The 22,840-nt window shown below is 30.2% G+C and overlaps 1 protein-coding gene and 1 long non-coding RNA gene across 2 annotated transcripts; one reads left to right on the top strand and one right to left on the bottom strand.

Moving 5' to 3' along the window:
• Positions 1-2: 2 nt before the first annotated feature.
• Positions 3-19,724, bottom strand: LOC111709001 (uncharacterized; the record flags this gene model as incomplete). The annotated part of the gene is given in 17 exon segments (XM_023482564.1): positions 3-671; positions 1,525-1,674; positions 1,844-1,995; positions 2,106-2,131; positions 2,476-2,536; positions 3,261-3,384; positions 4,073-4,136; positions 5,743-5,890; positions 6,381-6,518; positions 7,531-7,617; positions 8,785-8,889; positions 10,489-10,615; positions 12,410-12,468; positions 13,239-13,357; positions 14,984-15,071; positions 18,034-18,117; positions 19,539-19,724. Coding segments are annotated over 17 exon segments (1,743 nt in total), but the record flags the coding sequence as incomplete, so codon positions are not given.
• Positions 13,380-16,526, top strand: LOC111709009 (uncharacterized). Its single transcript, XR_002766772.1, has 3 exons — positions 13,380-14,257; positions 16,084-16,202; positions 16,419-16,526. It is a non-coding gene; the product is annotated as an uncharacterized LOC111709009 (long non-coding RNA).
• Positions 19,725-22,840: the final 3,116 nt, after the last annotated feature.

The following is a 22,840-nucleotide window of genomic DNA, read 5'->3' as shown; positions in this document are numbered from 1 at the left end:
ATTTCAAAATAATATAAATATCATTATAAATATAATTTAAGGTTATTAAATTCCTGAAAGAAAAGATATTGAAATAAATAAATAAGTTTAACAGTGAAATCTAAATAGTACTCTGGTAAGTGTTGAGAATGCCCGTTGGGACTAGAACAATTTTGTTGAGTAATCTTTTAGGCCTAAATTTAAATAAAGATTAATAATTGTTTGATGCGAATTAAAATTGGTTTAGTTAAGCTAAGTGTTGGTTAACATGAAAAAGAAAATTCTAAACAAACTGGAAGAACTTCTTTTTTGAAAGAATACTTTTTTACTAGAAATGAAGCATATATTTTATATATTTTTACAAAGTGGAGCAAAAATTAAAAAGAAGGTAATGGACAAAACATTTTGTAAAATGGAGCCGATGTAATACTCTATTGAATGGATTCTGCAGAACAGGAATAATTTTCGTAGAATATGGATTCGTAACAATTTCTGCAGAATGGATCTTCTATGTGGTCTAAAGAATGGATCCAGGATAGCTTCTACAGAATGGATCCAGGATAGTTTCTACGAAATGGATCCAGGATAGTTTCTACAGAATGAATCCAGGATAGTTTCTGCAGAATGGATCCTGGATAGTTTCTGCAGAATGGACCCCAAAGATGCTCTACAGAATAGATCCAGGATAGTTTCTAAAAAAGGAAAAATAAATTTGCGTCATTAATATCCAATTCGTTTCATCAAATTTGATTTAATGATATTTTATGGATTTATTCTAAGTTTATTAGAAATTCTCTTTAAAACCTATTTGATTTATTAAAACTACGTATCCAAGTTAGAATATTTGAGAAGAATATATTTGAAGTTAAGAAGTGCCAAGGGTACATGAGACAGGAAAAGTACAAAGGGTACCACTACCTAATGCTAGAGGAAGTGGAATAGTGCCACGAGTTCCTGAGACTAGAACGGAAAAGTACCAAAATAGCTTACACTAAAGATAAGAAGTGTACCTGAGACTAGAATGGAGAAGTGCCAAATGTACCTAAGACTAAAGTGGAAAAGTGCCATGGGTACCTGAGACTAGGGTTGACAAGTGCCAAGTCTACCTAAGACTAACGTGGAATAGTGCCAGAGAAACCTGAGACTAGAGTGTAGAAATGCAAGGGGTACCTCAGACTAGAGTTGATAAGTCCCAAAGGTATCTACGACAGAGGAAGTGGAGAAAATTCAGGGTTACCTAAGTTTATAGGAAGTGGAGATAGATTGGGAGACGTGGCGGGGTTACCTGATACTAGAGGACGTGGACAAGTGGAGAAGGATGGAGTGAAGTGCCGGGGTTTCCTTATACTAGAGGAAGTGGAGAAGTGCTAAGTTTACCTGAGACAAGAGGAAGTGGAGAAGGATGGAGTGAAGTGCCGGGGTTTCCTTGTACTAGAGGAAGTGGAGAAGTGCTAAGTTTACCTGAGACTAGAGGAAGTGGAGAAGGATGGAGTGAAGTGCCGGGGTTTCCTTGTACTAGAGGAAGTGGAGAAGTGCTAAGTTTACCTGAGACTGGAGGAAGTGGAGAAGGATGGAGTGAAGTGCCGGGGTTTTCTGACAGCTCTCTCAGGTTCCAGGTTAGGATCAGGGACCAAGTTCTCTCCTATGCTTGTCTCTGAGATGGTTTTGTGATTGGTTTCGAAAACATGCGCAGGTCTTAACAATTTCCAGTAAAATGAATTTAATGATTAATAAACAAATGGACATGTTGCTTTAGAATCACATCTTTGCTACAACTTTTTTTAAAGCAGCTCGATCTTCTACGTCAAATTGATCATTTTATTTGAATTTTTAAGTTGATTAATTGATTGAAAACTGGTTGTTCCTGAAGGAAGACGACGTAGTTGGAGCAGAGGGAAGAGGAGAGGAGGGAGAAGGAGAGAATGAGGTGGAAGAGGATGTGGATAAGGATGCTACTGAAGATGCTACTGAAGATGTTGTGGAGAACGTTGTAGACGAATCTACTGTTGGGTTAGTCTGTGACAGAATTAAAATTTAAAAGAAGAAAATCCATAAAAAAATGTCTTTAAATCGTTTTTTTCAGAACAATAATGTGTAAATCTTTTTTAATTTAATAATTTAACTCCCTCAGTTGTGATTGTTCTTGCTGTAACTGATAAAATCAATTAATAATGACAATTAATACAAAAATCTTATTATCCCTTTATATTGAGAGCAAATATTGTTTTAAAAATCGTTTTATTTCAAATTGATTGATTTACGAATACATTATCTAATAAACTTAAATATTAGTTGATTGATTAGGATAAAGTAATTGACGAATCTATGAATTTATCGACGAATAAATTTGTTAACTTATTTCCTATTGATTAGTTAATTAATTAATAATTGATGAAAAGGTTAATTAATTGTTTTTTAATTAATTATGTAATCGAGAAATTAGTTAATTGATTGTGAGCTAAAATAAATTGATTAATTTATTCATTAATTGATTGCCAGGGAAAGTAGGTACTCTAAGAGCAATATTACTACCAGGTTGAGGTTTCACAATCTGAACCTGAAAAAAAATAAAATCATAAGTCAGAGATCGGAATTTTTTAATAGTTGATCCTGTGAGAAACCAATTATCTTTTAAAATTTATGAGTTAGATTATTCTCAAAAAGATTCAACACTTATCTATTTATGTCTGTAGTTTATTTATTTATTTGTTTCCAATAAACAGATTAACCGATCGGGTACAAATTTCTGTAGAACCAGAAATGACCCTGCTAAGAGGCGGCAGGGCCGGTCAACATTTGAAAATGAAACCTCCTTAGATTTGTTATCTTTAAATTGGCCTATAAAAACTGGAAAATCTGTGAAGTGCAAAAAGTCTAAATATTTAGTCAAAAGGAGACTAAGTGAGCTGCATAATGAGGACTGTCATAAGTGTATTCTTTAAGTTCTATTAGAGTTTTCGATAGGTTGAAATGTCATTAGCAATTTTCGCATAAATCGAACACAACAAATTGTTACAAAAAACTGTGTTTAACACAAAAGAATTTGTTTACAAACTCTGATTTTCTAATTTCACTTTCATTTCAACCCAATGCCATAGACCTTTAATATTTCAAGCTAAAAATGCTGTTAGATCAAATAATGTAAGTTTGAAATAGCAAAGGTTTAAATCATCAGGTTGCAAAGATATAAGGATTACAAAAATCGAATTTGTGCAAAGACTAAATTCCTTTAATATTTCTTTTTGTTATCAATTTGATTTTTTTCCGTTAAAAATTAACACCTTAGTTTCAGATCCTTGTCCACTAAGATCAGATGTTTTGATTGGTGTGGGGTGGTTTGGTTTGGCATGGTCTGGGTTGAATCCAGGCTTCATGTGAGGAAAGGCCAGAGGCTGCTTGGTTTGCCTGTAGAAATTATAGTTTTTAGATTTGTTAATTAAAGAAACTGATTACTCACCCTACACTTACATTTTCTCATCCCTATATCTCTACAACCTGACGATGTAAACGTTTAGTATTTCTAATTATATCTAGCAGAACTCATAGTTTTATTGTATTAAAGGTTGCAAAGATAGGGAAAATTAAAAAATAGATTTTGTGGCGAGTATTCAGTTAGTTTGCGGAAAATATCTTTACCTCAGTAAAAACTTTTGAAATGACAGTAATTTTGAATATTTATAGAAACAAAACAAAACAAAACTAGTGTGCTGAAGTTGTTTGAAGTAATGCTAACGAACTTCAAGGGTTACCCACAAAGGATGAGACTTCAAAGACGACTGTAGAACGTTATTCAGTCTTTGTCAGATTCATAGTTTAATGCAGCTGTTTCTTTTTTAATAGCAAACTAGGCTACATTCATAAGTTCACTCTGAAAATTGCTAAATGTAATGAGTCTCCAGTTGTTCTTAAAGTCTCATCCCTTGTAGGCAACCCTGTATATAAGCCTGTATCATAAAATATGAGGATCGAGTTGAAAATTAAGTAATTATTAATAAGGCAGTGAGGAGGTCCGGGTCTGAGAAATCATGATTCTCAAATTATTCTTATTTTTATTTTATTTTTGAAAACAGTTCCTTTAAATCTTCAAATGTACCTGGTAAACCGAGGAGTTTCAACTTCTACAACATCCTGTCTGATTCCACGGAAAGAAGGGGGTCCTGTACAGTGTACATGTCAGTTTTAAAGAGCGTGTACATAACAATAGATAAACAAGAATAAAACTTCCCGACCCAGAGTCAGAGCATTCATGATTTTATAAATATAGAATATATAAATAAAACTATAAATACTCTGAAATGACATCTTTTCATTTTTTAGAAAGCAATCTATAGTTGTAATAAGCTTGTCTGTTTGTTTTTATTCATCATACTTTTTACAGCAAACCAATTCGGACCCAATTTTTTTGTGGCAACTCATATGACGAGATTTAAATCTTTGGTCTATTATACTCCAACTATTAAGTAAGTTAACTAATTGCCAAGGCCAAATTAGAGGCTAATTATCCCTATTTTCAACTTTCTATGGTGGATGAAAATCTTGTTAAAACAACCCGTATTTAAAATCTTAGACGCAATGTAATCAATTGTTCAATAAATGGGAATTATATCATTAAAAATATAACTAAGGAAGACTATCTAGGAAGCCAAGCTTTGCCTCGAGTTTTCCATTTAAAAGCCAACCAACCCAATTGTAAATTTTAAACCATGCTAAGAAAATTCCCGTAGTTCTACCGTACTTCAAAACGAACAAACCATCGCGGTAATACCAGTCTTGTTTTGTAAGTTGTAACTCAAAGTGAATAAATACTAAAGTGGAACAGACTAAGGAAACGACGACAGGTTGGGCCATAAGGTTTTATTTGGTTTGGAAATAATTTCATGAAAAGATTTCATTTGGAAAGTAAAGACTAGAAAAAAATAGACTAAAGACCCATGTAAATGTCGTCTTCAGATAGAACTTCGAAATTTTCACGATTTAAAATCAAAAATTTTTGTACGTTTTATATATATATATATATACATATTTCTAAATACTTGGGACATAAAATGTCGTCATCCAACTATGAGTTTGGTCCACTTTAGTATTTATTCACTTTGGTTGTAACTAGGGTATCAATCAAAATTTCGTTGCGCGAAATTGCGCAAAATTTCTTGAAATTGACCACAATTGCTCGGAATTAAAGGGCTCACAATTGCGCACAATTTAACTCCACTTGCGTTGAAACCCCTAGTTGTAATGTCTTATTCTTCAAACTCACAAAATAGCAGAAAATCTGCAAAAAATTTGCTGATGCTCGGAAGATAAATGGTCATCATTGTATTTGTAGAAAAACTAGAGAGTTCCATTGTAAGGTTTATCACAGAAATATATATCATATAGTATGGTACAATCAAATTAAAAGTGGGGGGGGGGAGTATTACAAAAAACCCTGATCTATGAAAAAAGTAAAGAGGTTGAATAATAGAAAGTATAATTCTACTCTATCTATTTTCTACTCTGCAACTAAAATCCACTTTATATATTAACTTCAAATCATGTTTGAATACTTATTTTCTTATAAATTTAAATATACTCTGTGATCGATTACAATCAATTTATTTTCTGCTTTTTTGATGTTATTTATTGAGGGAGGGGGATCTCAGTAAAAATCTCCTCTGGTTACTCTTATGAATAAAATTACACTCTTAATTATTTTTTACTCTATAGCTTTATGAAATTGCATTTTATGTATTTTCTGGTGAATGTATGGTTCGTATGGTATACCTTGAGGAAGGGGGATCTGAGCATAGTCGGATAGAACATTGTTGTCAAAATCATTGTCCTCAACAAAAACGAGCTGGTCCTGGTACTGGTCTTGGTCCTGGTACACGTCCTGGTCCTCACGCTTCAAGTAGGACGGCAGATCCTGGGACTTTAATGAGGACAGGCTAGTTAATTATACAGTGGGACTCATAAAACTGCAGATTAAGAAGACGACTGTAAGACAAAAGTTTTTAAATATTTCACTGAATATGAAACCGAGCAATTGTGCAGTTAATAGTGTACACAGTATTATTTCACTAATACATATTTGCTTTACAAAGTAATCTACACATTCGATTGCTTAAATGGCGTCTTCTGGTTACACTGTGTTATGAGTCTCACTGAAAAAATGAGGGAAGGGGCGGTGACAGTTTCTTTTTTTTAAGTGCAACATTCATACCAAAAAAGCAGAACAAAAATTTTTAAAACTGTTAAAGGTTCTTCTCGAAAGGGACTTTTAAAGTAAGTTTTTAATTACATTTTGCATTTTTAAAAAAAAGTGTTATTTTTATTTATCGTTTCTGGCAATTTGGATCAAAATATCTTAAAGACAACTCAACAAAGATTGTTTATCATAAAATATGAGAATTAAATTGTACCTGAGTGTAAGAGGGCGTATACTGAGGCGGAGAGGGATTATAACTACTGGCGGAGGGCAGATAACTGGTGGGGGGAGCATATGAAGGTAGTTTATCCTGGGGCGGTTTCTTGGTGCACCACTTCAGCTGGATTGGTTTCTGGAACAAATAAGAATTTTAATTTAAAGATTTATAAAAACGGTACGGACGTTGTAATCTCACGTGACCCCCAGTTAAAGAAGAACCTGATTAACAAAGGTCCTCTTTAATAGTTGTTAGCTCAATAATATGGAGGATAAAATTAAATCAAATCTAATCATTATTTCTGCAGAAAAACAATATTTATGACTTCAATATATAAAGTAATATTTTCCCCAGCAGGCGTACTCAATACTCTGGGGCTGTTTTAACTGAGCCCCCCTGTTTACCAAATTCTTAAATTAATTTATAAAGAATTTTAAAAAATAAAATAAAACTATAAAGAAAAGCAGCATGAATGGTAAGAAGGCAGAAAGTAATTCATAACGTAAACAGAGAGTAATTAATATATTTGATTTTTTAAGAAAGTAAAAGACGTTATCTTCAAAAGTGGTTAACTCTGGCATCTTCATCCGTTGTTTCTGTAACAAATTCCGCAATTGACTTTGAAAAAGAGGCCACAATTGAATGTAATCAATATTTTTTAAAAAAAAACATGCAAAACTTGTTTTTTTTATTATTATGAATCTCACTAAGGTCAGGACTAAACGTTCAGATTAAAAAATATTATTTAGAAACCTTTATATTTTAATACTTCAATACAAAAGTTGTATAAATGAATAAAAAGATCCTTTTACAATCTGTCACCAGGAGTAAAAAAATTTATCTGTTTCAATTTAAAAATGCTAATGTAGGATAATAATTCAAACAGAGATGACAGATTTTTCATAAATAGAGAAATATATTTTACAGAATATTCTAAACATATTCAAAATAAATTTAGTAATTTTCAACTGAACTATTTTTTAGAAATAAATAAGTTAGAATTTTACAAAAATTCTTTCATAATATAAATAAAAAGAAGACAACGAGGATCCCACTCTATTCTGGCTCTCACTGCATGCATTTTTAGGTAGGAAAACAATCCCTTTAAAAGAAAAAAAATTATGAAAAAAATATAGAAATGTTAAACCTGAACAGGGTGAGGATTTACAAGTTTCATGACACAGATTTCTTTAGGGATTTCTTTGCACACCTCCTTGGTAGTCAGATGAGGAACCTTAAAAAAATAATATTTTTAAACCTTTTTTTGTTTATATTTCTTTTTTAATCTCAACATGAAAAGATTGAGTTTCTTTAAGCAAATTGTGATCTGTCATTCGAAATCCATTAAATATTTCTGTTGTAAACCGGATAAGACCTAAATTTTTTTAATATAAAATAGGACCTAAGTGATTTCGTAAAAAAAAACAGAAACAATCTCTGAAGATGGGTCATTCTTCGTTTCAAAGATATAAATCTTTTCTACCCTTAATTATCCATAAAGAAATAAAAATAATAAAAGGGACTGTAAGTGTAATTTCAAGTATCCCTTCATGCAAAGATGATGTCATTTGCCAATTCACAACGGTACCCTTTGTATAATCAAGTATGAATTAGGTATCAATGTTAATCATTTTGAAAAATATTTTTTTTTCAATTGTGGTTTCTCTACAAAAGTGATTTGCGCATTTCTACTGAAGGAAAACATATTGGAATTATCTGAATGATCATATAAAGGTACAGGGTGTATAATCAAGTATGAATTAGCTATCAATGTTAATCATTTTGAAAAAAAAAAAATTTTATTGTGGTTTCTCTACAAAAGTGATTTGCGCATTTCTACTGAAGGAAAACATATTGGAATTATCTGAATGATCATATAAAGGTACAGGGTGTCCCAAAAAACATGGGAATTCAGTGACGAATTAGATATCGTCTTTTTAAATAATTCTTTGATTTAGTATAGTGATACCAATTGAGAAAGTTTTAATCGGTAAGAGTTTCGTCTGCTATGTTTACATTTTGTTTGTTTATGTTTTGACTGCATACGGTTGTACTTTGTAAAACAAGAAAAATGCAGGATACAAACAGAGAAAACTTGTCCATCTTCATTGTTCATCTTGCGGAGACATTATTAAGGGTACTGCTTTGAAACAGACATTGCATGCCTTCATTGCATGCCTTCATTGCATGTCTTCATTACATGTCTTCATGCGGTCATTTGAAATTACGCTGACACTAAAGTCTCCCTTTAAGATAAATGGTTATTATTAAATGAACGAGGGGTTCCGTTTAATTCAAAATTGAAATTGAAAGAATCACTCGAGGCTTTCCAAAGAAAGGGGGGGGGGGGTCAGATAGCGAATATTTTAGTTGGGGTGGAAATAGAGTTTGTTTTGTTTACCAGTTTGGTGATAAGTCTGCAATGTCTCTGAGGTTGAAGGGTACAATGTTCTTCAGGTTTCTGTATTGTAGAGATCATTACTTTATCCCTACAATCCTCAGGACCCTTAGATTATTTAGAATATAGAGTACTCCTTAGATTATATAGAATATGGAGTAGACCTAAGATTATAGAATATACAGTTTCCCTTAGATTATATAGAATATAAAGTAGTCCTTAAATTATAGAATATAGAGTTTTCCTTGGATATAGAATATAGGGTAGACCTAAGATTATATAGAATATGGAGTATTCATTAGATTATTTGGAATATAGAGTTTTCCTTAGATTATATAGAATATAGAGTATTTCTTAGATTTTATAGAATATAGAGTATTTCTTAGATTGTTCATGATATATACATATACATATACAAACGATTTATCTCTTCCTGCCCCCCCCTTCTCCTCTCTTCGTAATTCTTCCTGTTTACCGCCCACTGTGATAATTTAACTAATTAAAATCCCATCTGTGGTATTGGCATCATGCATCCCTCTGTATAGTAAACCTGTGGATTATAATCTACATTTTTTAACATTTTTTAAATCAATCTTTTTTGTCGTTTATTTTATTATAGTTTTAACCGCGTAACCGATGTCAGAAGTGGTTTGAAGGGGGTGAGACAGCAACAGTTCCTAACCCCCCCCCCTCCCCATTTATTTACATTTTTTATCACAATTCCCTATTTCCTTGTAAACATTAGAACCTAAACTATGTAATTTCAAGTTACTCCCATTTCAATTTAAAAGTGTCTGAATCACAATAATCACAAAAAAACTTTATTTGAGCAACAATGATAATTTTAACATTTGGAAACATTAAAAGCACATTTGGAAGTTATAGTTTTTCTACCATGCTTAAGTTGTATCCTAAAACTGCCCTAAAACTTTAAAAACTTTTGGTACTGTTTAATTTAACTATTTGTTACTATACACATCTGGATCCTTGAAATGAAGACAAAGTAGTACTCAGGTTTAAACTTTAAACTTTAAACATAATATAATTAGATTAACCAGTGGCCGAATTTAAAGAATTTGAGCGGCGGTTTAAATTTAAGCCGCGGCTTAAATATGGTAGGTTCCACTTAAAATTGTATCAAATGTTTCAAGATGTAAGCCGGCGCTTAATTTAAACCGGGTTCTGGCAGATTTAAACCGCGGCTCAAATTCTTTAAATTCCATCTCAGGATAGGATACAATTTCTGGGACCAGATTTAATAAAAAAAATCCAAAATAGGCATTTTTTATTTAAGGATAATAGCTTTATCCCTCAAGATATTAGACCTGCACGGGATATAAAAGAGGAATCAAATAAATCTGTAGGTCTGCAAAACAGCATGGAGATCAATGCTTGATCCCCATATTTTAACAACACAAAATTTATGACTTATGGTTGAACCAGCAGGATGTGGTTGAACCATCAGTAACTAGCTATTTTTACTTTTCATTTAATTTAGTTTCTGAATACATGACTCTTTTATATTTTAAATGACAAAAATAAGGAAAGTAAATTTTTCTCACAGTGTCTCGTAGAATAAAAAAAAACAATTTAATTTGGAATTGAAATAAAAATTGCAGAATTTACTTATTTCAGGACTGAAACTTCACGTATTTTTCAATGAATCCAGAATTCTTTTTAACTTTTAAAGAATAAAAAAAATTATACCTGGATCATATTACAGTTGTCTGGTGCACAAATTTTTCTTGGTTTCTTTTGACACCAAGTATTGGGTTTCAGGTCCCCACTAGGGCTGTCCACATAGGTTGTGTTACATTCAGATTCAAACCAGGTCCTAGGGGTGTTCAAAACAAATCAAAATCAAGGTTTTGTGAAAATGCATAAATATGATGTTTCTTATATGACAATAAAAAGCTATCGCTGTCCACAAAGGTAAAGTTTTTACATGGCAATTAAAACCTATGTTGTGTTTTATAGGTTCTGTTACACTTAGATGAAATCCAAGTCGTAGGGGTGTTAAAAAAAATTTAAATCATAAATTATATTTCTGAAAGTATTTAGAAAATGCAAAAAATGGGGTTTTTCAGTTATGGTACTGTTACAGCGACATTTAGATTCAAACCATGTCCTTAGAAGCTGAAAAATAAACAATATTTAATAAGTTTTAATGATAACAATTACGAAAAAATAATAGTTTTATTTCACTCTGATTCAAATTAGGTATAACAAGTTTATTAGATTAAAGATTTTAAATATTATTTTAAAAACAGAGTTTTTTACCAATATGAAATAAAAGTTGAAAATTGCGATATTAATTTGTCAACCTAATTTTTAAAGTATGATTCCTGTAAAAATAACGGTCACTAAATAACTTTAACTGAGCCCCCTTGTTTACTAAATTCTTTAATTAATTTATTAATTAATTAATTGTTTACAGAACAACATTGGTGTACAGATTCTATTCCACCGTCCTAAGTTTATCTATTTGATATTTGATACTCTTCTACCTTGAAATTTCAGGGACAATTATAAGCAGTTTTATTTACTATTTTAACAAGAGAACCTACACGCTCCAGTAAATATATTTCTGCTATTTGCAAATTTTCCAATTTTGCGAGAAGTATCATATTTAATTTAATAATCATTTATCAAGCAATGGTCCAAAACTTGTTAGATTAACAAGAAAAACGAGAAAAACTGTATTGTTAAGATTAAAATCTAATGGACTACATTTTTCAATTTATCGTAACTTAAAGTTTTTATAAATTTTTGAAAAATATTTTGGAACCAGTTGGATTTCCCTTTTTAAAGATTTAAACATTGATCTGAGAAAAAATGAGGATAATATTTTTGTTTTTTATCTAGGAAAGTGTTAAATTCTGACATTTTCAATCTGCAAGCCACTTTTACAGAAAACCACAATTGAAAATAATCAAATAAGGATATCTTCTTCATCCTTGATCAGAAAAAGGTTTGAAGGGTACCGTTGTGAATCGGACAAACCCCTCAATATTTGAAATTATGTAGACAGTCCCTTTAAAGTCTCGATTCAAAAAGGAGATTTGATTTATTATATTTTGAATTTCAAGAAATGTATTTAAAAGATTCATATTGTGAAATCAAAAACTTTTAATAAAGATCATCGAATCTTATTAGTTATTTTTTATCACATTAGTAATAAACTAATAAAAACACTATTTAAAAGATTCTTATTGTGAAATCAAAAACTTTTAATAAAAATCATCGAATCTTATTAGTTATTTTTTATCACATCAGTAATAAACTAATAAAAACACTATTTAAAAGATTCTTATTGTGAAATGAAAAACTTTTAATGAAAATCATCTAATAAAAACACTATTTCTGTAAAAGGGGGAGGACAAGAATCATATGGGGTGGGGGGGGGAAGGGTCTGAGTTGTTTCACATATTTGTTTTTCATTTATTACTGATTCTGAGATTTTTTTTCCTCCTTTTTTCTGTAGAAAAATAATTAGTCTTTTCCTTAAATTATTCTTTCTAACAAACAGATAATATTTTTATTGAATCCTTAATTTGTTGGTTGTTTGGAATGATATCACCATCCAAAGGTTGTTGATTTAATTATAGAAATTTAATTTTCAATTGACCTGCAAACTGTTTTAGCAGGAGCGCCGTACTCCGCAGGTTTAGCATAGTCGTCGCATTTCTTAAAAATAATATTAGCTTTAAACCTTTCTGCCTTTCTTTAACTTCATATTGTTAATTCAGTTATAAATCAAAAAGTAATCATCCGTATCTTTCTAACCCAGCGGATCAAGTTAAAATGTTTTGAATATGTTAGAAGATCAACCGTTTATTAATATTTTAAAATTTAAAGTTGCTGTTGTGGATTTTGAAATAAATTTCTGTAAATTTGCCAAAGAGAATAGAATATATATTAGAGGGGAATTTAGAGAATTTATCGGTATGAATTTTTTCAGTCCCTTTCAGCCTGAAAGGGAGTTCAAAGTGTACAAATCATGTAAATGTTCACAAATTATATGCAGTAGAGTACATTAATACAGTATGTTCCCTAGACTATTCATTTCAATTTCGAATTTTTTAAAGCTGTTAAATAAAGTTTATAATGAATTAGGTGAATAAAAAACATCATTTGATTTATAGTTCTATAGATCTATGCCTATATAGATCTATAGGCATAGATCTATGCATGTTAAATGATTATTGGTCAATTATCAAACCAGCCTATTTCATAATTTGGTTTTCTTTTAACATTAATTTTAGATTTTCTATAAAATGATATTCCAGGGCCCAAAAGGTTATATAACATAAATATGTGAAGAACACCTGCAGTATGGAAACAGTACAACAAAATGGCCGTTTTACACTTTTTTCCAGTAAATTCCCCTCTAATATATATTCTATTCTCTTTGAAATTAGCACTCGTTCAAAAGTTCCTAAGAATAAATGACAAACCTTAACAAGTGGTGTGTGGCACTGCTTCAATGTATAATTAAATGGCATCTCTTTAAAATCTATTTTACAAGATTTCCAAAATGTTTCTTCGCACTTCTGTTCTTGGCTCGGCAGAAATTCTGAACAAAACAGCTTGAATTATTTTTGATAATTAATTTTTCTTTACGGGAAATAACGAATGAAAACAATGTAAATTGATTCAGCTTAAAGGGACTGTTGGTAAAACTTAAAATAACCAACAGCATCAAAACATGCATACACTCTATTCACATGCGTGCTTTTTAGACCTTGTTCTGAGCCAAATATTCTTCTTCTTTTTCTAGCTAAATATTGATTATTTCTAATTCATGTTTGGCTTGAGGATTCATGCAGCAGAGAAGGAAAGGGAATCAACATAAAATGTTTTTTTAACGGGTTTCCCTTTGGAATGGAGCATGTAACATTTTACAAAAAGTATCAATTAAAATAATGAAATTCAGTCGTAAAATTCGTAGACAATTGAAAATACGTCATAGAAATCGTAGACAACTGCGACTATTAGAGTAAAATTTTGTACTTTTTTCTGCAACATTTGTTGCGAAAAGTTGTTACAAAAATCCACTTAGTGGGATCTTTATTACACCATTATCCAACACTAAACTACTAGGAAAAGGTGCTAAAAAATGAAAAACAAATACTGCGGTATATTTATTGAAACTTTAAACCAACATAAGGGTGACCAGATCTATTTAAAATGCATTTAAATATATATATACAGGGTGGCCCACAAAGAATGAGTCTTAAGTGACGACTTCCCTGAAACTTTACACTTTATTTCTGCTCCCCTTTCCAATCTTTACTAAATCATTTAAAGAAAAAAGACCCAATCTAACTTTAATATTAAAATATTTAAAGAGTTTTATAATGTTTTTATTCAAGTCTTATTCTTTTTGGATGAACCTGAATGCCTCCCTTAAATGTGGAAATAGAAAATAATGTTGGAATGCACAACATCTCATTAAACATTCAGACTACGAAAGGTACGATTGCTTTGATATAAAGTACTTTATGTATTAATTATCTCATAAAGTACTTTATGTATTAATTATCTCATAAAGTACTTTATGTATTAATTATCTATAAAGTACTTTATGTATTAATTATCTCATAAAGTACTTTATGTATTAATTATCTCATAAAGTACTTTATGTATTAATTATCTAACTGTGGTCCCTCAAAAAAGAGCTAATTCATGAATCCAAATAACAAAATGTTGAACTGTTTTTGTTATTTCAGCTGATATTCCATTTAAAGAGGGCATTCCCATTGCCAATACACTTGTATGCTGATTCCATTAGCTCCTGATCCAATCAGGGTTCTGTCATATGTGTGGTCTTTATTCTGAACCAATAAAAATTGTACGGCGGTACCATCTATCTTTCTATCTATCTCATCATCCAATTAGTGATGAATCCTTAAACAGTAAATGGAAATATTTACTTCTACTGAAACTACAGTGGTTCAAAACGGTAATACCCTTTAAACCTTTGTCTGATCAATATTATTATGCCTGCGTTATAAATTAGGAAATATAGGAATCTGCAGTTTATCTTTAAAAAGAAACCACGATTGAAAATCACCATTTTTCAAAGAAAAAAATGGATATTTCATGCATACATTAAAAAAAGGATTTTATGAATAACATTGTGAATCGGTCGTACCACTCTTTCAATTGAAGGCGCTTGAAATTAAAGTATAAAAATAACCTGTTATGTATGTGTCATGGCATTGGGTTACATTTTGATGCCAGCATTCTTTTACTTCATCATTTTCCATATGATCAACATACTTTATCTGAACATTAATTAATACATGGATATACTTTATCTAAACATTAATACATGGATATATACTTTATCTAAACATTAATACATGGATATATATTTTATCCTAATATGGATAAATGGATAAATATACTTTATCTAAATATGGATATATATGTATTATCTTAACATGGATATAATCTTTTCTAAATAAGGATTTATCTTTTATTCCTAAATACACGCCGTTATAAATGGGGAAAAATTGAAAATTCAAAAATAAATCAAATCTTGATCAAAACTTAATTTATAAAAGTGTTGCAAAAATATCTCAAATGTTTTATCATACATTTAAGCAAATTAAAAATATCTGCATATTCCACGTATTTAATATATTTTGAAAGTATAAATCAAATTATTCTATTTTTATAGCAACGTTGTTATATTAATGCAACACTCTTGAAAATTCGTTAATGTTTCATATTCTTTAATTACCGAGAACAGACCTATTTTTAATGCAAAATATAACAATGATATAAAACGTACTGCCCTATAAATAAAATATTCCAGTATAAATATAATATACTAGCCTTTAAATCAATTGTGAACATGTTCTCTTTGTGTACATCGTAAAACAAAACAAAAATAATTCGCGGATTTTCACAAAAAATTTCGTGCATTTTCAAAATTTTCAAAAATTTAATAAAGACCGAATTTCGATGGAAATTTTTATCATTCATAAACCTTCCCTGTATTCACGTGATGTCACACAAAAAATTTGGGCCCGATCGGTTCAGCCGTTTTGACGTTTATTGGATACAAACAGACAGACAGACAAACAAACAAACAAACAGACAGACAAGCCAAATTTATATATAGATACTGAGAAAATTAAAATAAGCTTATTGCTACGTTATTAAATCAGGAAAAATATATTAATGCAACGTTCTTAAAAAATCGTTAGTTTAAGACATAGATACTGTATCCTAAAATAACACACACTTTTAATATAATAATTTAGCACTGAAAAATCAAGTTTATTCTAGGTACATTACCGATTTATCGGCAGCTAGTATCAGAATATGTACAGACTATAGACAGTGAAAGTACACCGTTTGAATTATCCCCTTCTGAAGAGATTGTTGTGTTTTAAAAGCAAAAAAAGGTATGTTGATCCTGATCTGATTGGTTAGTAAAATAATAAATTAATAATTATAACAACGTTGTTAAAAAAACTAAAATAACTTATTTATGATTTTCTTGTAGTAAGAATTTAACAATCCACACATTCGTTTGAAACAAATAAAAAATAAATTCAAATAAATCTAAAAAAGCATATTGGCCTTTAGGACTGATTGAGACAACACACACTTTTTTTTAGATTAACTAGACGCAGCTCTGTTTTCAATTCATGGAAATAAAAAAAGCAAAATATAGATAGATTTCATTTTTTAAGTGATCAGATTGGGATTGACAGTAACAGCTTGCTTAATCAAAGACTAAACAGTTTCGTCAGTGTGATTTTGCTATTATTATATTCATAATATTTTGGAATTATTTATTTATTTATTTCTCAAAGAACAATAAACTCATAATAATGCACTTAATATTAATCATGTTCATTGTTTGGATTTCATTTTTTTCTTGAGTCCTTTCATTTTCCAATCCATTAATTCTGATTCTCTTCTAGATCTAGAATTGATAGTTTTTATCCGGATTTATAGAATATTCTGTCATCATTAATCTTTTTTTTTACAATATCTTTGATGAATTTGATGATATATACCCCCCCCCCTCTTGGGTTCTTCATCTCTCCCCCCCCTTTTCTCATTCTTCTCTTTTTCTCTATTGATTGATTGGCCAATATTCCATTATCCATAATTGTTTGTGGTATGAAGCCTATGAAAACAAGAAAAAAAAATTGCCAAATGTTTTTTTTACAAAGGTCGGAACTGATGTTTAGATAATCTTTTATTAAACAGTTAAATTCAACCCAGATGAGAACTTAATCCGTGAGAAACAGCTGTGCAGTCGCTTATTGTACGAAATTGTGGTTTCAGAGATGGAATTTAAAGAATTTGAGCCGCGGTTTAAATCCGCCAAAACCCGGTTTAAATTCAGCGCCGGCTGAAATCTTGAAACATTTGATACAATTTTAAGTGGAAAAAACCATATTTAAACCGCGGCTTAAATTTTAACCGCCGCTCAAATTCTTTAAATTCGGCCACAGATTAGCTAAAGTTTTTAAAAGTCGAAGCTCTTCAGACTATGGATATATCCAGAAGAATTTAACTTATTCTGTGTTTTATTAATAAATTAATAATACCAAAGATCTGAGCTTTGTGTTTTATGGCCCGCATATAAATAAGTAAAAAACTGAGTAAATACTTGTATGCATAATGATGCCACAATGTATAGTTTACTAAACTTTGTAACTATGTATTTTGTACGTAAACTGTGCAGTTCTCTGAATACTAAAACGAGGATACATGATAGAAGACAATCTTTAAGAAATGGAAAGGATGATACGGCCGCTTTTTATCAAATTTCCTGCACATAGCATAACCAGGATTTAGTTTTAGGATTTTAATTTCCTTTCTTATTACAAAGCCAGCATAAAGAAACTGCATTGTACACTCAGCCACTTTATGTAAGTACTTTAAAAGATTATGTAAAAAACTATCAATCTCAAAAGGTACATGAAGAAAAGCTCATAAATCGGAACATATTTTTTTTATGTATTATTCCTTAAAGTGATTGGTTTTTGAATATCTATAAATCTTAGATCCAATTTTTATCAATCTAAACAGGATTTAAGACTTTAAATTTTGATCTTTTAAAAATCACAAAAAAGGTTTCAATTATTAAAAATACAGATTACTAAAGGTTTATGATTAATAATATTTCAAATCAGTTCTAGCAAGTTAAGCAAAAATATTTAATAGGTGCGCAGTCAAAATTCGTGTTTTTTGGATTTCCTGATAAAAATGTCTTACCTTTGTAATACACCATGAACCATCTGGGCCCGGGACTGCATTGCTGAAATCCACAACTCCGGAGAAATCAGGATTTTCAGGGTCCTTAAAAATATAGTTTACATGATCATAGTGCTTTTTTAACATTAAGAGATTTTTGTTATTAAAATTGCTACACATGATTATACGATGTCTCAATAATATTTTAACTTTTTCTCTTCAAGTAATTTGATATTGTTTCATTTAAAAATAATATATTGGCCTTGTCAGAAAATATAGTATACAACTAAGTACATACTCATAAATTACACCTAAAATATCATAAATTATAATACACCTAAAATGCACCTAAAATATTATAAATTATAATACACCTAAATATAGAATACACCTAAAATACACCTAAAATATTATAAATTATAATACACCTAAATATAGAATACGCCTAAAATACACCTAAAATACTATAAACTGTAACACACCTAAATATAGAATACACCTAAAATTTTTAGAATATTTCAATAAAATTTTATTTTGAACTTTTCATAACTTTAAAACCCTCTTGAAGGCCAAAAAGGAAAGTTAAAAAACGGATAAAGAAACGACGGAGGATGTTCATTTACCATTTCCACTTTGATCTCTTTGATCTCTAATGAATTAATATTAATATTTGTTCAATAAGAATTCACAGCTCACATTCGCGCATTCACAACTCACATTCGCGCATTCACAACTCACATTCGCGCATTTTCGAGCAATTCATTTCTTTTATACAAACCATATGTATTAATATAAACTGCTGATAAAATAAAATTGTATAAGAATGCATAAAAATACATTCACTATATTACTAATGGATTTTTTAATCTATATCCTTTTACAGGATTAAATAAAGCAAAAAACATGGATGTTTTGATGTTTTTAAAGTACGTTCTTTACATATTTTTAAACATTATTTTTTTGCAAATTCAAATTTTTTATTTTTATTGCACTCTACAGTTATTGCCCTTTAAACGAAATATATCGTAAAGGTGCTGTAATCGCAATGCCCGATTCACAACGGTACCCTAAAATATTTGTCTCGATTACTAATATTTATTAGATTAATCAATTAAAAGAATTAAATACTTTTAAACCTAGAAAAACAACATTATCTTCCACATTATTTACCAGATAAAGGTTTCAAGGATACCGTTGTGAATCGGGCATTGCCACTTTTTCATGGAGGGTCTCTTGAGATCATGCGCTTTGATTCCTTTTAATCCACTTTTAAAATTAACTATCAGACGATTTCTAGGATTCTAGATATAAAGAAAAAGTGTCTATTATCTTAATTATTACAATAAAGATTTAAATGATATTATTGTGAATATTTACTCGTAATCAAGGAAGAAAAACTAAGAACTCCCATATCATTGTTTGCAAACAAAGTGTACTGCAGTTTCTGGGAGAAAAGTAAACAAAACAAGAATAGTCATTGCTGAATATATGAAAAAAGGTATGGAGTATTCCATGTTTGGAATTACCTGGATTGATTGATGAGGGGAGTCTGGAGAAGCAGCTGCTCTTGGATCTCCTAGAGCAGCTCCAACCAAGAGGAGGAGACAAAACACCAGATGCAGGAGCAGCACACTTAGTCCGCCCCTTCCCCTCCCACCTCGGACACGCCCTCCTCCACCACCCAGTAGAGACCTCATTGCCAAAAAACCGGTCTAAAAAATAATTTTTTTGTAGCAGTCGTCTTTTATTAAAACCAATAACAAAATTCTTATCGTTGTGTTCGATCTATCGCAAATGAATGATAGAAAATACTAAAAGTTTTAATCACAGAAAAACTAGTTTTATAATTCAAGATCCATCCACGTTAAAATTATGTGTTGTTGTCTTTTATTTACAATATTTGAAGAAATTCTATTATTGTGTTCATTCCTTAAAAAATAACAAATTTGAAAAATTTAAGATAAGCGGTTTAATATATAATGAGAATAAATTTTTCCGCATGTGAGAACATGTGGAAAGGTGAAAATGGAAGGTTTATTTGGTGATACATGTGTCATCTTAAATTAAGGTAAAGGAATTGAGTCTTTGCCACAAACTCTGATTTTATAGTCCCTATATCTTTGGAACCCAATGTCGTAAACCTTTGATATTTCAAACTTATATTATTTGATCTAACAGAATTCATAGTTTTGAATACCTAAGGTCTACGACATTGGAATACAAAGATATAGGGTTTAGAAAAGCAGACATTGTGGTAAAGACTCAATTCCTTTCACGTAATTTTCAATCATAACTCTTCTTATTTAAGAGCTATTGTAAAGAACAAAACTGTTTTGAATTTTTTGTTTTTCTATCTCTAAAAGTTATGAATTTTGTTGATTTCCTTTATTGTTTCATTGCATAAGTCCTCAACTAACTTTTAGAAAACTTACAGTTCTTTATCAATTTTCAGATTTAAAAACACACACTGGGATAATTAAAAGTTCCGACAGGGGCAATTCATTAAGTGGAGAGGGTCACTCTAGATTACGTTGGCAGTTCCTTTAACTATTTTGGTGTGCAATCATTAGTGAAATTATAGTATGTGATTTTTAAACATTCCCCGCCCCTCACAATTACTAGCCTTGCTTATTAAACCATTATTATAATAAATGATTTTATGTTTCATAATAGCTTAAATGGCAATCATATCTTAACATCGTAATTGAAACGCCTGATTAAAAACTATAAAATGTTTCGTAATAAATTTTTCAAATAACAAATGTTAGTTTTCGTCCTCTCTTGTATTGATTTTGTTGAAGATTACGTGGATGTACTTTGATCTGAATCAAACGTCTACTGTCGGAAGGCGCTAAGCAGCATTGACGGAACTCGAAACTTTTAACTTGAATGATTTAAGTTTAATAAATGGGAAATCCACCAACACCTGAATAAGAAATGAAATGATTTAACGAAAGGGGTAGCTTTGTCTGATTATTTATCCACAAGTGGAAGGTAAACCGCCTGAGCGAGTATATGAACAAATTTAAAGTAAAAAAGTTTCGCCCTTTGGTTAATTCGAACTGCTAATTATTTGACGATTTTGCAACTCTCCATATCTATATTATAAATGATGTTTGTCATGTTTTTAAACTGGCTTCAATTCTGTCATTAGCTCTATAATTATGTTATTATTATTAACCTAATAAGAGAGAAAATATTGTTTTAATGATAATTATATTGATGATAACAGTAATAATTATAGGGCAAGGTTAAGTTAAGGATTAAAACAAATTATAAACATGAATGAACTTATGCACTGCAATTGTTTGCTATTCTCATACTGTAATTTTTGCATCATTTTTCCTCTGCAATTTGATCTTATAATCTTTATTTTTTTAAATTGTTAGTTGTTTGCTAAATCAAATAGTTTCAGTTTTAAAGAGATTAGAATATGGTATTTGTACTTTGTAGGGGGCAAAAAAAATCTTAACCTCCTTAAATATTTTATTAAAAAATGATTAACTTTTTTAAAAATCATTCATCATTATTTTTACATAATTCTTTTTGGACAACAGACACCGACATAAACGAAATACTTTAAAACAAACACACAGAAAGTCGTAATTAATTGAATATTTTTGATTGACAAATGACTTGACGTAAATTATCTCTGTAAAATGGACACAATAATGATTGCTAAGGAAATAAACTGTATAATTAAATATATAAAAATATAATTAAACCTGAAATTAAAGATAATTTTCTGAGAACTAGAATTTTTTTAGATAATTTATTATTAAATTCAATAATTTGGCGGGAAAATAATTTTCAAATATTCCTGGGTAGCAAATATTTAATCTGCACTGCAAACATTGTGGCAAAATATCTGGTATCAAATATTTGATCAATAATACAGAGTGGCCAAAAATATCTGGTATCAAATATTTAAACAATAATACAGAGTGGCCAGCAATATCTAGTGCCTAGTCACCGATAAGAGTACCCCTAGGAAATATTCTTGTGTAAAAATTATTTGACCAAAATACAGGGTGGCCAAAACATCCGTATATAATACAGGGTGGCCAAAACATCCGTATATAATACAGGGTGGCCAAAACATCCGTATATAATACAGGATGGCCAAAACATCCTTATATAATAAAGGGTGGCCAAAACATCCGTATATAATACAGGGTGTCCAAAACATCCATATATAAAACAGGGTGGCCAAAATATCCATATACAATACAGGGTGTCCAAAACATCCGTATATAATATAGGGTGTCCAAAATATATATATGCATATCGGATATTCGATCGCAAATAATTGCTTGGATATTGGATCACTAATACAGAATTTAAAGATCTGGGGAAACATTGCACTATCTTCATGTTCATACGTCAAAATAATGTTTGTGCTTTTTAATAGATTTTCGGCTGGAAAAAAAATATTCATATTCCGATTTTAGTAAACTTTTAATATCATTAAATCTAAGTCAACAGTCATAATTTTTCAACTTTTTTCCCGCAAAAATATATTTTGATATTTTAAGTATAAAAATAATCTTTTTTATACTTTGAAATCTCCATTGACGTCAGAATTCGAGTGCTTGTATATTTAAAATATTTTAGATCAGAAAAAAACTTTTCAAAATCCCTTTAAAGGTTATACGTAAAGGTACAAACGATGGTTTAGTTCCGACCATTTGTAAATTAAATAAAAAACAACACCGTGTATGTAAAGAATTAAAGTAATATATAAAATTAAAATTTGATGAATGATTTTAAATTAGCTTAGAGAATTCACACGAGATTATACAAGGCTTTTTCAGGGGCGTATACAGGG

This window comes from Eurytemora carolleeae, unplaced genomic scaffold, assembly GCF_000591075.1.
Source record: "Eurytemora carolleeae unplaced genomic scaffold, Eaff_2.0 scaffold168, whole genome shotgun sequence".
NCBI classification, from domain to species: domain Eukaryota; kingdom Metazoa; phylum Arthropoda; class Copepoda; order Calanoida; family Temoridae; genus Eurytemora; species Eurytemora carolleeae.
Note: the sequence above shows the minus strand (reverse complement) of the source record. Positions and strands in the feature narration are given on the sequence as shown.